Raw genomic sequence first — 15984 nt, 5'->3', positions numbered from 1 at the left:
CAGAGCCCGCCATTTTGCAGGCTAAGTAATGATGTCCAACAGCCTCGCCTAGCCTGGATTTCCTTGAGCAGCCTTCCCCAGAAAGAGGAGGCCAGCACTGTGTTCCTGCCACAGCAGCATCCCACTGAAGAGGGGCCACCTGGGGCTGGAGAGGGCATAGGGGCCTTTGAATGGTGGTGGGTTTCCCTGAGGGAAGAGGGCGTGAAAGGCAGCCTAACAAGGAAGGTCTGGCATGGGTGGAGAGACTGGGAGGCCTAACAGGCCCAGGGAGCCGGGATACCCTTGGGGAGCTGGGCCAGTAGAGGAGTGCAGAAAAAGCATGTCAGCATAAATGTAACTCGTTAGAGTGAAGGAAGGAGACGGAGCCCGGGCCCAGGTTGGGCAGCCAGGAGGCCCTAAAAAGAACTCGCCCTTCTATACCCACCTCTCTACTTTCTGGGTGACGTTAGCTTCTTGTCCGAGCCCACTGTCTTCTACAGAGAGACAGGTTGTTGTATGGCTTAAGTAAGACACTTCACATGAAAACATTTCATAAGCCAGAAACCTCGTAGAAACAGAACATATTGGGTGTCATCCTTTATCCTTCTCCCTCCGGGGGTCTCTGCATCAGCCTTCTACAAGCCACAAATCAAGGCAGACACTGACATTGAGGGTGCCTCGCCGGGGCAAGGCCTCATGCCAACAAAACCCAGATACAGCCCCAGTGAGCCTGCGGTGGAAGTCACTGCCCCAGGGGAGCACAGCCTCTGAAAGGCCCGCAGGGCACAATAGCTGGATCCTCTCTGGTTTGGGGTCGGGCTGGCAAGTGGCCTCAGCCCACATCACCGTGGTCCATGTGGTCGTGGGCACAGGCCAAGTGGGTATGTTTGATGATGCAATAGAAAGGCAGGTGGCAGGGCTGGGAGGGACAGATCAGTCCCAAGGGTGGAAGTTCCAGGTGGGTGGCAAGACCCCAGGGGCCCAGTCCTGGGGCTGGGGAACAACACAGGGGCAGCACTGATACCTGCCCTTCTGTAAATCCCACAGTTCATAAACTCGGAGGTACTATGTGACATGAAGGAGAAAATAACCCTGGAGGTGGATCCTGGCACAACAGCTCAGAAGGTCCAGATCCTTCTGGGAAAAATGAATAGGATCCTGAATTTGCTGACCATATTTGATTTGGAAATCTTCAAGGAGGCCGCCAAGAGGTTGCTCATATATATAAGTATAAAGAAGAGATCTCGGTTCTGTTTTTAGGGCAGTCACCAAATTCTCCCAGGCCTTATCTATCATCCACTGAATGTCTTGGGTAGGGGGAATCCTCAAGAGCTTCAGGGTAGTCCCCAGATCTGTTTATTATGTCTTTTGAGAGTTGGTTTGAATTTGGGACCTGTAACAATTCCTTGGTCAGAAAAAAAAAAAAAAAGAAAGGAAGAAAGCAAGCTTTGGGGGACTGACAGTATGTGGCTGGGCACAGAAAAGATCTTCTAGTCAGCCCGGACTTGATGGCTTTGGAAGCACATTGTCACGTCAGTATGCAATACGTGTCAACACCTGCCCCGCATGCTGCTACTGGTCACAGCCAAACACAAGTTCTTTTGCAGTTTATTACCTGCCTTGACTCAGGACAGACTTGTCTAGTTCTGTGCCTTGTTGGCTGTGTGCCCTGGGTCAAGTAACTTTTTGCCTCAGCTTGCGCATCTGTAAAATGGAGCTAGAAATAGTACCTACCACTACAGAGTGGGGAGTAGTGAAGAAGTTAATGCATGCAGCACCCTTAGAACAATCTCTGGCCATTAGATACCAGTTAGCGTCTCTAATTACTATCACCTGGGCTCTCCCTTTATACCCGGGCAGCTCCAGGGAAGTTTGTCCAGTGTGCATCTCTTAGTAAGGCTGAGGATCTGCATTTCCCTTGGGCTACAGGGACAGCCCCACTCAGTTTTCTGGGGGCTTCCTGTCATGATACTCACCACCATTAACCAAGCATGCAGCACAGAGGAGGTGGGCCCCCGTGCTGAGCACTACACCCATGAAAGTTCCATCCCATGTGGCTCGTGATAGTGTTTTCTTGATGACAGTGGGGTTCAGAGAGGTTAAATGGGGTTACTGGAACTTAAATGACTGTACTAGTAAGTGGCAGTGAAGACTGGCATTCCAATCTACCTAGCTACAAACTGACATCACTCTGGTGACAGCATTTTTTTTTTATGACTACCCACCATTCCAGGCATCTCAATAGCTCAAGGTCACTCCAGACACTACTACCCTTATTCTACTCTGTTGCAGGGTCCCCACTTCCCCTCCCCTTCAGGGAGCTCTGGAGGCCAGTCCCAGCCACCAAGCTGCGGCTGCCTCAGCACAAAGTACACACCAACCTCCAGGAGTAAAGTCACTCCTCCTGACTCTAGGAGAATCTGGGCAGTACCGCAGAACACAGTGCCCTGTCCTCAGCTGAGTGGAGGGTGGAGGTGGCTCAGCTCCCGGGTCCCCATGTTTTTGCACTGAGTCTGGAGGCTCTTGCCCCCACTGACCTCACTGCAGACACTCCCTTGACCACCAACCCCATCACAGGAGAGGGAAACCAAATGGAAAACCAATCCCAGCCTGTACTTGGTCCCCAAACCAGGAGTCGACTTTGTACCCAAAAGGACCCACACGTCAATTCCAATAACTAGGACCCTTTTGGTCACTGTTAACAGTCATCAACTCAGTAGCTAAAACAAAAAGGGAAATGTGAACCTGGATAGAACAATGATCCAAATAGAAGATGCGATAGGTCCCAGGAGGGGCTGGAGCCAGGAGGCCTGTAGAGAACAGGAGGGATGCTATCTTGCGATACCCGTCTTGTCCCGGAGACACCTCAGTTCACACTCCTGTCTGCTGAATCATCCTCAAAAGTCCCTAGTGGTCTCAGGCACCCTTGGTCCACTCCAGTGTGGTAAGGGATATGGGATTATGTCTTATAACTAAAGCTCCAACTGAGGCCTGGGCATGGGGTGGTTATTTCTAGAAAAGGTGAACTTGAGCTGGGGAGCAACCCCAGCCCACCCCAAGGTTCCTAGGATACTCAACTTCCCATGATGACCTTAACTCCAGTCTCAACCAAGACAGTGTAGGAAAATCCTTTTCCCAGCACAACCTGACACTTAGGTTTTCCCTACTGTGAACGGTGACATCCAAGCACCACCCTCATGGACTTCTGTCTGAGTCAGGTTTTTAGTACTGTGACCAAAAGACCTGACAAGAACAATTAGAAGAGGAAAAGTCTGAGGCTCACAGTTTCAGAGGACTCAGTCCATAGATGGCCAACTGCATTCCTCAGGGCCTGATGAGGCAGAACATCATGGCGTACGTGCGTGGCAGAGGAAAGCAGCTCAGAACATGATGATCGGGAAGCAGAGAGCTCTGCTCAACAAAGACAAAATATAGACCCCAAAGGCATACTCCCAAGAACCCACCTCCTCCATCCACACCCTACCTGCCTAAAGTCACCACTCAGTTAATCCCTATCCGATTAACACAGTGATTAGGTTAAGGCTCTCATAACCCAATCATCTCACCTTTCTTGCATTGTCTCACGCATGAGCTTTTGAGGGGCACCTCGTATCTAAACCTGACAATTCCCATTGCCTGTCACTGACTGACCTTCACCAAATATACTGTCACCCCAAGTCATCAATGGAGCAGCTGAGGTGGGACGAGTACAAGAAGGCTGGCAGAAGAACTTTCCCACCTTGTTGGTGAATGGCACCATTGGCTAAAACACCACTTTGTTGCAAGGTAATGAACCATAAATGGCATACATGACTACTGTAGTTGCATTCCTTTACATGTCAGCTCCAAAATTTTAGTGCCTGGTTGGTTCTACACCAATGCTCCATGTGCACAGAACCCCTTTTCCATACTGCTATCTTAAATGTCCCCGAGAGACATGTGCTGAAGGCTTGGCTACCAACCTACAGAGCTATTGGGAGGTGGTAAACCTTTAGATTTCCTAGTGTAAGCAAGTTGGGTCATTGGAAGCATACCCTTGAATGGGATATTGGGACTCTGGCCTCTCCTTTCTCTGGTTCTCAACCACCATGAGGTAAGCAGCTTAGTTCTACCACATGCTCCCTGCCATGATGTCCGCCGTGATGTTCTACCTTGCCACTGGTCCAAAGAACAGGTCCAAGGTGACCATAAACTAAACCTCTGAAACCATGAGCCAAAATAAATTTGTTCTTATAAGCTGATTATTTTTGTCACAGTCATGGAAAACTTGATTGACACTTTTATCATACATCAAAGACAAAAAGGTCCTGAGCGGGCCGTGTAAATTGTTTCAAGCCCCCTAACATCTCTCAGACTCAGCCCCAAGGCAACCTCAGCACCACCTCACCCTCCTCTGCCCCTCATCAGGGATCCCAAGATAGCTGCCAAGGAACTGAAGGCATGTGGGGGTGGGGTCTGCAGGCATGCCGGGAGTTCCAGAGAGAGGCAATGACGAGCAGAGATACCGAGGACCAGACAGGCAAGGGAATGGCATTGGAGGTATGTTGGACAAAGTTGTTTTGTTTTTTTGCTGTCCTGACCCTGTTCCCCTCTTTATGGGTGGGAATCCCCCTCGTGAGAATTAACAGGCAATAATCACCTGCCTCCAACTCTGGAAAGCAAAAAAGGTTAGTCAGGGTCCAGGTGGAAAGCACACCAGTAATCAGAACAGGGAAATGTAATGTACATCATAACCAAGTTAAATAATAAAGGATTAAAAGAGAATTTCTAAAAAATAAAAGAGCAGCTCCCCCTTCCCTTCTTTTGTCTTCTGCTTCTCTGGCACAGAGAAGATTCTCCTCTCCTGCTTCTGCACTCAGGAGAGGCATAGAAAACCAGACTGAAGAAAGATAGACACACACCAAAGGGAGTTAACTTGGCCAAAACAAAAGCAGAGGCGGCAAAGCCCAGTCCAGGCCCTGCCACAGCAGTGGGAACAACAACAAAAAAAAGTCCAACTCTTTTACACGAAGAAAACAAAGCTCTGAGCCTCTGGTCTGCCCCACAAGGGACGTCCTTTTCCATTCTTCCAATAAAGCCCTTTCCTGCTCAAGTTAGTGATGTCTTCTGTGGCTTGCACTCAGAGACCCTGATAAAGGATGAGCAAGCAGACAGGGCAGGCTGAGCCTGTGCACCAGGTGGAGTTCAAGGCTTTCTATTCCAAGAGCGAGGGGGATGGGAGGTAGCCATCTCTCGACTGGGGAATGGGCTCTTGCAGTAAGAATATTTCAATATTCTTAGTCAGAAATACTGACATGAGAGTCAGTCTGGGCAACTGCCCTGAAACTATGAAGGAGGAAAGGAGTGAAGTTTTGGGGGATGGAGAATAGGCAGGACTTGGCAGTAATGGGCTGGGGTGGGGAAGACTGAGTGACTTGGGCACAAGGCTTATCATGCACCTATCACAGGCACTGTTCTAGGTGCTGGGTATTTAGCAGCAAAGAAAAAAACCAGTTCCTTCTCCATGGAGCTTCCAAGCTGAGTTGGTGGGGGAAGGAGCAGCAAAAACACAAAGACAAAAACACAAAAAAAGGTCAAGCAATTGGGTCACAGGACAGGTATGTGGGCAACCAGGCCAGGTGTGAGGAGCAGTAGGCACTGTGGGTTCCAGGTTTGCCATCACAGGGAGCAGAGTGTTGCAACCCTGCACTGTTGACACTGTGAGCTGGATAATCTTCGTGGTGGGAGCTGTCCTGGCATCGCGGGATGTTTAGCAGCTCTGGTCTCTACCCACTAGGAGCCAGAAATAACCACCCCCAGCAAGACAAAATAAATGTCTTCAGACACTGCCACATGTCCCCTGGTGCTGAGCTACTACTATAGATGATTTAGGGCGCTTTTTCTTTTTTTCCTCCTTTTTTATGGTCCAGCACATGTCTACCTTGGCTAAGGTTCCACACAGTTGAAAACAATGTTTATCCTATAATTTTTAAGGTATTTGGAATTTACTAAAGGGGAAACTTGGTATATCCAGGTATGGTTCACTGTATAAAGTAACTGGTCTCTTAAAGAAAATGAAAAGAATGGTTCTTTAAAAACAACAAAAAGTTGCTGGGTGCCATGGCGCACACCTATAATCCCAGTGGCTCAGGAGGCTGAGGCAGGACCATCATGAGTTCCAAGCCAGCCTCTGCAAAATTGAGGTGCTAAGCAACTCAGTGAGACCCTGTCTCTAAATAAAATGCAAAACAGGGCTGGGGATGGGGCTCAGTGGTCACCCCACCCCAATGTCTTTTCAAAATGATTATCTTATCAAAGAAATTCATATAGTACAAGTAAAACTGGGGAAGTCTGAGTAAGATAGGTAAAGTGTATTGATGTCAATATCCTGGCTGTAACACTGTGCTAACGGTCTGCAAAATGTTGGGAGGAACTAGTAAAAGGTGCACAGATTTCTACTTCTTACAACTGCTTATGAATCTATAAATTATCTCAAAACTTTTAAAAGATCCACACACATATCAAACACAAGGACAAAAGTAGGAAGCAAAAATCTTTATTTTTTTAAAAAATTCATTTATTAAAAACAGCAATTTCTAGTCAAATAATATAAAGCATTTTAAATTAATTATTTGAAAGTATGTACACTCTTTATATAAGTAAACATTTGAAACTGTACAGATTTAAACAAATATTCATTTAGCAAACAAGTTGGATCACTATCACCTACGTAGCACTTTGTAAGGTGTTTGAGTGTTTCAGAAACAAAAGATCAAAACACAAGAAAAAGTGCTATTAAATATTCTTATCTTGAACAAATCTGCTCTGTACATCAAACTACATCACAGTATTGTACAATAATCATGCCCTCATTTCTTTGGAAAGGCTATTTAAAAATCAAATGTACATATAATACACAAACTGGATATTTTACAGTTTCATTAAACATGTATTTAAAAGAGTAAGTGGAAGTAAATGCAATCTTCTTAATTCATTCATTTCATGGAAAAGAAAGAATATGGACCCTCTTTCCTTCTACCTTCCCAAAACATAAAGAGTATCAAGCTCTATCAAGCAATATCTACTACTGACATGGTTGAAAACGGATGACCTGTTACAAATGACAGACATCAGGGCAGGTGACCCACCTGCACATTGTGCAAGAGCCTGCTTTAAGCACACGAGGAGCACTGCTACAGTCACGCCACCTGCACCACAGGGCTGTTGGCCCCATTACGGAACCTTTGGAGGTGTCCCACCTCCAGGGTTTGGATAACTCAGAATTCTTTTTGAACCAAGCAACAGGCTTTATTTACTTTAACAGCAGATAGAACCAATCCAACTCCAAATTCAAAGAGAAATTTGTAGAAACAGTTACAGATGTGCACAAGTGGTGATCCCTGATATGGTATGGTGGTTTTAAAGGGTGGGCAGTGTTTGTATACTTGTGTGTGTGGATAAAACATGTCCCGCTGTAGCAGGGCTAGAGATCCACAAGACTGGTGCTCGGCACAGGTGGCTGAAAACACACACGACAAGTGTTCGCATTTCAAAGAATGGCTGAAGTCGAAGGTGGCGTGCAGAAGGCTGGTGACCCCAAGCTTCATTCATAAGGCATGCTGCTCATCCTATACATCAGGCTCCCTTCATGTTTTTATGTGCAATTTAAGACACCTCATCGGTCATTCCCACTCACTCACTAACTATGGCTCCGTGAAGACTCACACTAAAGATACCACACCTGTCTATGCCAGAAGGCTACAGCTCCCCACTTTGGAATACTCTGCATCTAAGCAGTTCAAAGAGTAGAGATGCTGGGCCTTACCCAAGGTCCTGGATCTTTCAACCACCTCACATCAAAAGGAGAACAATAACGCCCTGAATTCCCAGGAAAGCAAGATGCATTCTCAGAAGCAACCAATCTACTCCCAACTAAACTTCAAAATGACAGGAGAAACATTACATTAAATAGAGTATAGAAATAAGATTTCTGGAAGTAAAAAAATAGTCACTGTGGAATGCTCGGTGGTTAAAAGTGTTGCAATGTTTCACATATTAACAAACCTTACCCTTAGCAGCTTTCTTAGTAGCTGGATTTCTGTAAAGTTCTTTGCACTATTTATTGTAACCTATTTTTATTGCACAACTTCTGTGAAGAAACATTTCACTGTGAGCCCCCATGGCTGTTTTAAAAACTTAATATTTCTTATCACCACAAATAAGGCAGTTATCACTGCTCACCAATTAATCTTTGGCATTTTGATGTTTTTAAAAGGAAAACACCAATCTTTGAACATTTAATGTTTCCTTCTAGAGTCAGCACTGAGCAGCACGCAATTGAGGTTCTTGGGGACATTCCATGTAGGATTCCTCAGTGTCCTGGCAGGCTACAAGATTTCTCCTCCCGTTCCCACCAGACAGACCGCTGACACACGGCCCCACCAGCCTGCTATTTAGAAACTGAGAGCAGGAGGTTCAGCTGAAAAGCAAGGTGGGGGGCTGTTAGTTCTCTTGTGGGAACACCCTTGAGGGAAGTGCTCTAGAGCTCAAAAACCAAATGAGGGGAAAAGGCCAAGATTTTTACAGCCACTTGGCCCTGAGTATCTGGAAGCACTGTGGGGAACTATCATCATCATGAAATCTGGGCACCCTCAAGTCACTTAAACTTCAGGGACGATGATGGCAAAACAGTACACGAACAATGACAAATGACAGGAATGGATCTGTATCACCAGTGGCACCATGTCCTGTGCCCCCCAGCTTTCTCCTCCTATTCAACTCCTTAAAAGGCCCCTCTCCCCAGGCTCTGCTCACTTCCACCAGCTCTCCCAGCTTTTCCTCTCTATCCAAAATTCTCTAGTTCTTACCATATACTACATTTCCAAACTACACTAAACTTAAGACCAGAAATAAAATATTCTCCAAAGCACTAGGCTACTCCTAATACAAAATAGGTACTCAGTAAAAATTTGCTGGCTGAATTGAATACATGAATGATAATTAACACAAACTGGACTCTATATTCAGTTTTTATAATTTAGGAAGAGAGGAAAAAACAAACACTTCTAGCATTTATTCTAATCTCTCAAATAACTTTCATTTTTATCTGAAATTTTCACATTATTATGCATATTTAAAAAAAATGATTCAGTACACCAAATGCCAGTATTTGACTCTTCCACAAACAGGTCATTTGTCTTAAACACAGTGATTTTCACCACCAGAAAGGACTAAAATGCAACTGAAAACTCTAAAACCATCCCCAAAAGTTAAAGCAAGTCAAAGTTTGAATTCTTGCTCACCAGAATAAAATAGTGTGCAGTTTTTAAAATTAAAACTAAAAACATGTTTGTTCAAACATATTACCTACTCAAGTTAAAAAACCAAGAGGGCATAAAACTACCAAGAGTCTTCAGTCTGTGCATTACCTGTTCCATGGAAGGACAAGCAATGATCTGGATGTCTTCAGGGCTGAACTCTTCCTTTAACAGAGCATGAAACTTCTGGAAGACTTGCTGAATGTTATTCTTAAGAGAGAAGGTGATATCAGATAAATGAGAAAAACATGTACACATCTTGCATATGAAGCACTAAGAAAACTAAATCATCATGCTGTTTGCCAAAATGAGTGGAAGAAATGAATCTTTCATGAGATTACCAAGACATATAATTTGCACTTAATATTTCACATGCCAGCACAACCTGATGAAGACTTATCAGATAACATTTCCTAGAAAAACTAAACTCTAGCAAGCCCTGTACCCCCAGAGAATAAGAGTAGTTAGCAATTCTTATATAAAAGATGAAGTTCCAAGACACACAAAATGTACTTTAAAAACTAACCCATGCCTTGGGTAAAGATGTAAGCTCAACAAAGAAATAGAAGTTATGAGTCTAAATTTTGCTATGACACTTATGTCTCGCAGGCTGCCACACACCATTTATTTCCATCACTCATTAAAAAAACAGGGTTCCTAGAATACTGCCTTCTCAAATGCTGGGCCACTTGCAAAATGTGAGGGTCTGCTTTTTTGCCTATGTACTAGTTTCTACTCTCAAAATTAACATTAAAAGCCAGTCCCTGCAACTTAGCAAGACCCTAGGCAACTTAGGGAGACCATCTCAAAATAAAAAAATAAAATGGGTTGGGGATGTGGCTCAGTGGCTAAGTACCAGTGGGTTCAATCCCTGGTACCACAAACAAACAAACAAATAAAGTATACAAAGTTAACATTAAAAACAGAAGACAAAGTAAATTTGGGGGAAAAAGAAATAATCGATTTCACTAAAATAATATATCAACATTTTTAAACATCTACAGGAAGAGAAAAATGCTATATGAGAAAAGAACACTAGAAGTCACTGGCCAACTTACAGATAAATTATTGTGCTACTCACCCTAACAGGTTTAAACAAGATGAACTCAGTGTCTTTATTGGATAGGTATAATGACATGCTTCTCAATGTCAAAGGCAGCTTTGCTTTTATTGTCTTATAGGCAGTCACCACAAGGTCATTGACCTTTGCTGCAAAGAAATTAAACCAGTTAGGGTCACAAATTCAGAAGAGAATAAAGAGAAAAATAGCAAAAGACTCTTATTTCCACAAAGAACATCTCTCACTTTCCTTGTTTATTTATCAAGTTTAACCATTAGCTCTACAAACATTTATTAAGTATCTACTATATACACAACTAATCTCAACAACTAAGACAGCAAAGAACTCCCCCAGCATGCTTTAGGACATCCTTAGGGGCTGTAATACATGCCTTTGGAATCTGAAGATAAGATTTTTTTTGTTTTTTTCTTTTCAAAATCATCATTTTTAGATACTTGTGAGAATTCATAGTAAGTGAGCTTCTCTATCAGCCCAACCGACTCAGTCAGAAGTACTGTCTGTCTCATTTACGTAACTGAGAAGATATCTACACATATCTAAGGGAAACTAAATATCCATTTGTTGTGTTCTTATACTGCTTTATCAGACAGCAAATAGAATTCTAAAAGTTTTTAACTAAAACAACTATTTAACTCAGGTGTAGTACCTGAAAGAGCTACATGGAGAGAAGAGTAGTCATCGTGAAGAAACTACCTAGATAGCTACAGAAGGAAAGATGATTCCACACATGTTCAACATCACTCAAAATTAAAGAAATGCAAATGAAAGCAGTGAGATATTTACAAATGGACAAAAATTGGCAGGCTGAAAGACTGGATATCCATGTTTGACAATGGTGTGGGGAAAGAGGAAGTCTGCCTTCCATATCTGCAAGTTCTACATTCATGGATTCAACCAACTACAGATCAAAAATATTCAGGAAAAAATCTGAATTATGTACAGGCTTTTTTCATTATTCTCTATACAATATAACAACAGTTTACATAGCATTCATGTTGTATTAGGTATTATAAGTAATCTAGAGATGACAAAGTATATAGGAGGATGGTCACAGGGTTTTTGCAAATAACCCATTTTATATGGCAGACTTAAACATCGGGATTTTGACATCTGAGGCAGGGGAGTCCTGGAACCAATCCCCAATCAATACTGAAGGACAACTGTATCTTCATCAGTTGCTGATGAGTGTTCAACCTCTCTGGAGGAATATCAGGTTAATTTCCAGCAAAACTGAAAATACACATGCTCTTTCACTTATTTTCACTGCAAAAAATATATCCTATTTACACACTCACATATTAAAAAGATATGTGTGTACAGGGATATTTATCAAATAGTAATATAGAAAAATGAAAATAATTTAAATATCCACTAATAGAATTACTAAAGCCATTATGCTACAATGATGCATTCTGTGTGTCCATTAAAAATAGCGGACAGAAAAGGATATGCTGGTACAGGAAAGGCTATAAGACACACAGTAAGTGAGAAGGCAAGAGGTATAGTACAATCTCATTTGAGTAACTTTTTCTAAGTCCATCTGTGCTGGGAAAGAAACTGCCTTTAAGAGCAGGACTAGTATGCAGGTGGAGAAGAGAATTATATTTTCATTTTATACCTTGAAAAATTTTATAGCATTTGAAAAAATGTTTTTAAATTGAGGAGGGTTGTGGTAAAATAAGGTAACAAAATATATTGGCTCTCAAGAAAACAGTTCAGAATTGCTTATTTTTCATTAAACAAATGAAAGCTCCTTCAAGACACTTCCTCCGTGGGCTCTGGCTCTATCATCACTAACATACTTCAGGGATCACTACATGGGTTTTCAGAGCCCTTGATAACCACAAAATGACTGTGCAGGCTAGTGAATATAGTATCCACTCATTCCCTAGGATGAATTAACAAAACAGCATCCTTTCCTAAGAGTTTATTCACCATGACATGATCGCCAACAACATGACAGTCGACAGGCTGCATAAACTGATAACCCTGGGTTTCTTGGGCAGAGGGGCTTCAAGATAGCTCCTGGACCGTTCTTGATGCTCCCACCCCCATAGGCACATAAATCTCTTTGACACTGAAGTGTGGATGTCATGTACTACCGATCATGAAAACCCAACTCCACTGTTCACTGTGGCTAAATGGGCAGAAGATACACAAGACAAACTGAATTGTCATCTCTATATACACTAAGGTTTCCTCACTTAGAAAGAAACCAAATGTGTTATGTGACAAAACAGCAAGCCCATTTCAATCTGTCCTTTTGTCAGTTTCCTTTTATCTACTGCTGCCTTACTGATAATTCTAGTTATGCTTAAGAGTCCAATACATCTAACACTGAATTCTATCAGAATTCTGCTTGAGAAAATGACAGTCCCTATTTTGAGAGAAAGAATTTTTCCAAAAGGGAAAAAGTAATATGTTAATTATACACCAAATCTCAGAGCTTAGCTGTACTAAATATGCCTATGCCTATTTGCTGTTTTTATCTATTTTAAGAAAGATTTATTGCATCCAAGAGGTTTCATTTACATAAACATTCAAAATACAAATCAGCTCCTATTTCTAAATAAGCCTTGTGAGTGACTGAAACCTTAAGCCAAAGGCTCCAATTCATCCAGAGATCATGAAATGACTCCAAGAGTCACCCTGAGTTGGGAACTAGGAAGTCTGCTTCTTGACTATGAAGAATGAGAATAGGTGGTGGACAAAAAGGCAACCTATGATCAGAATTCCCAATACTGTCGGTAAAAAAATCTTGCTTTTCTTTTGACAAAATGTACTACTCCATCAAGTGTGCTCTGTTTTTTAAAGAGGTTTCAGATTTCATTCTCATGCACAATCCAAATGTTTAAAATAATAAAGACAGAATATTCACACTCTCCGTTACAATATACAAAAAGTCATTTGCAATAAAACAAATCAGTGCAAACCTGAATTGACATCCTTTAAGTGCACATTAGGAACATTTGAAATACAATTCTGTCTTCCTTTCAAAGATAACATTAACACATCTTCCTAAGAAATCATAGTTACTCAATTTCTTGGCCCAACTTCAAATTAACCTGAGGCATTCATAACAACTGAGAAACCTGGAGGCTTACAAGAGTTTTAATCCTTTTTCCCAAAGGAAATGAACACCTGACAGATATAACAGCCATTCAATATGGAAAAGCAATCATTTCAAAAAGCTGATTCCAGATTAGGTGTCTGCAGACAGCTAACTTTTGTGGATGCAAAACCAGAACCACTCTTTCAAACTCTCACTAGGAGTAAAAAACTACTCTCCAACTTGGGCACTGCTTACACATTATTAAAACACTGTTCTTTCACCATTTCATTCTTTTCATTTTCAAAATATGGGTCAGGGTAGCCAGAGATATGTTTAACAAAATTATTTATTCTGATTTAATAGCAACTTAAAATGTCACAAAATGTACCAAAAAACAATCCACAAAGTTAGGTTCAATTTTAAATGTCTAACATCTAAAACTAAAGAACCCTCCCATCAGACTGGGCTTACAGCTCAATGGTAGAGTGCTTGTCTAGTGTACACAAGGCCCTGGGTTCAAACCCCTGCACCACACACAAAAAAAAAAAAAAATCGAAGGGAAAGGGATGGGTCAGGAAGACACGAGGGAGGGTAGCAAGGAGGGTAGATATGATCAAAGCATAATATTTGCATGTATAGAAATGTCAATGAATGAAACTCATTGATTTATACAATTAATAGAAGGTAATTATAGTGGGGGGGGGGAACCTTTCCCAAAATGAAACAGGTAGCATACATATACACAAAAATTTTCATTCAGGGAAGCGTAAAATTGGAAACATCTCAAATATATCTATGAATCAGGCAATGATATTACCTGCCAACTCACAACTGATACTTCAATTTTTATGATTTTTTTTTTCAAACACTCCAAAACATCAACAGAGAGTAGAACTCAGAGAAAATATGTAACAAAATAGTGGCCCAATATTTCTTCATACACTTGAAAATAGGTGTTCTCTCTCCACATATGTCTCAAATACAGTTATGTTCACAAAGCTACAAACCAATGAATGGCAGGTATACAGAAATCAGTAGACCCAAAATGTTTCCATCCATGCCTGATTTTACTTTTAACTAGGTGAGTTTATTTTTAATTCTTCCTTCCTTGGAATGCTTGTTGAGATGCTAGCAGTGCTGGCCAATTAAGACCTGTTAGCTCCAAACTGAATCTGCAGTAAGTCAGATGTAGAGCCCCAAAGTGAATAGAAAACAACTTAAAGCTGTACCTGCAAGGACTATAAAAATGCAAATCAATAATATCTTAAAAAAGAAATCCAAAATAGTAAAATCTGATTACCTGGCTGCGCCCAAGGCTGCTGTGAGAGGGTATACTTGGGGCCTCCCTGACTGGCCATTGTTTTTAATGCTGAAACCTAGTAAAGGAGACAAGAAGAAAAGCTTCATTTCACAGGTGACAAATGAAACTGGTACCACTCTCAAAGGATACAAAACACCATTTAAGCCTATTAAAGCATACTGATAATCAAATGTGCAACACTAACAAAATTGCACCATATCTTATATTCCTTTATAGTAATACAATTTTTCAGAAAAAGCTTTCTTTTGTTATTTCAAGGTATATGTTAGCTTGTAAAAAAAACCCATACCAAAATCTTATATGGCATTCTGCCTGAGATACTTCAGGGTAGGAAGACAAAAATGAAACCCTAGAGAAATGTAAACACAAAACAGATCTCTCTAAAATGGACTGTTAATATTAAATTATTACTGTATTTTATTAGAAAAATGTCACCCCAGTCTATATCACAGGCAGAGAGAATGTCTTTAAAAAAACAAAACAAAACAGGATTTTTCGATACCATCAAAAGGCATGCTTGACTACAGGAACTAAAAATACAGACTTGGGAGCTGATCTTCTATTCATTTCTTTCCATTCTGTAGCAGCAATATAGAGAAGTGAATGCAAACAAAGTACATTTAGCTGCTTGGACAAGACTGCTGTGTTAAGTGTCATCATACACTGTGATGGGAAAATGGGGTGGCTAAACTGGATGAGAGACTGCAATTGCATAAAACATTTCTTTTTAATGGACAGTCATATACTCCCAAAGGTTCAGGTCATAGCCTTGGTCCCACTGGAAAGACTCATCAGAAAAACCTGAGCACAGATTCTAGCTTTCTCTTGAAAAGGCACAAATATTCAGACAGAGGATGGGAAGAGACATACATAAGGTTAAATCTGATTTCTCCAGCTTTCTTCATTTCTAGTTCCTATTTTTACTCTTGGACCACCCTAGGCCTTTGCCTGTCTTTGCTGCCCATGTGTGTAAACTTGCCCCTTTCCTCCTCTCACAGTGCTTCTCCATGTCTTTATTTTTCATTGCCAAATGTGTCTTTTAAAAACAAATCGCACATAGGATTATAGTTTACTTAGACAATGCTAAAAGAAAAACACATCCACACTTCAGTGTATATTATCCCAAATATTTTCCAATATAAAAATATACATTCATGTGTATACATCTGTAAAAATGGGAACATTTCCCACTTAAATCTATATTCTGGACATTTTTCTGGGTCTGACAGTTTTAATCATAATGGCTGCTTGCTAT

At 41.5% G+C, this 15984-nt stretch overlaps 2 protein-coding genes across 4 annotated transcripts in view; one reads left to right on the top strand and one right to left on the bottom strand.

The window, feature by feature from the left end:
* Positions 1-15984, top strand: part of ERICH6B (glutamate rich 6B) — a 124661-nt gene that overhangs the window by 71132 nt on the left and 37545 nt on the right. The window contains exon 14 of one of the 2 annotated variants that reach the window (XM_079136992.1): positions 1027-2394. The exons of the other annotated variant lie outside the window; for it this stretch is intronic. Within the exon in view, the coding sequence (XP_078993118.1) occupies positions 1027-1239 (213 nt within the window). The 3' untranslated portion in view covers positions 1240-2394. Of the gene's footprint in view, positions 1-1026; positions 2395-15984 lie in introns of those variants that run through there. 2 annotated transcript variants of the gene reach the window in all.
* COG3 (component of oligomeric golgi complex 3) overlaps positions 6548-15984 on the bottom strand; it is a 54406-nt gene continuing 44969 nt past the window's right edge. The window contains exons 20-23 of one of the 2 annotated variants that reach the window (XM_079136981.1): positions 14709-14784; positions 10357-10484; positions 9387-9485; positions 6549-8437 (exon numbers count right to left, since the gene is read on the bottom strand). In XM_079136981.1, the coding sequence (XP_078993107.1) occupies positions 8408-8437; positions 9387-9485; positions 10357-10484; positions 14709-14784 (333 nt within the window). In that variant the 3' untranslated portion in view covers positions 6549-8407. Of the gene's footprint in view, positions 9486-10356; positions 10485-14708; positions 14785-15984 lie in introns of both variants that reach the window. The other variant, XM_079136982.1, reaches the window with a different exon arrangement.

Source organism: Sciurus vulgaris (genome assembly GCF_902686455.1).
Source record: "Sciurus vulgaris genome assembly, chromosome: 4".
NCBI lineage: Eukaryota > Metazoa > Chordata > Mammalia > Rodentia > Sciuridae > Sciurus > Sciurus vulgaris.
This window is presented reverse-complemented; position numbering and strand designations above follow the sequence as displayed.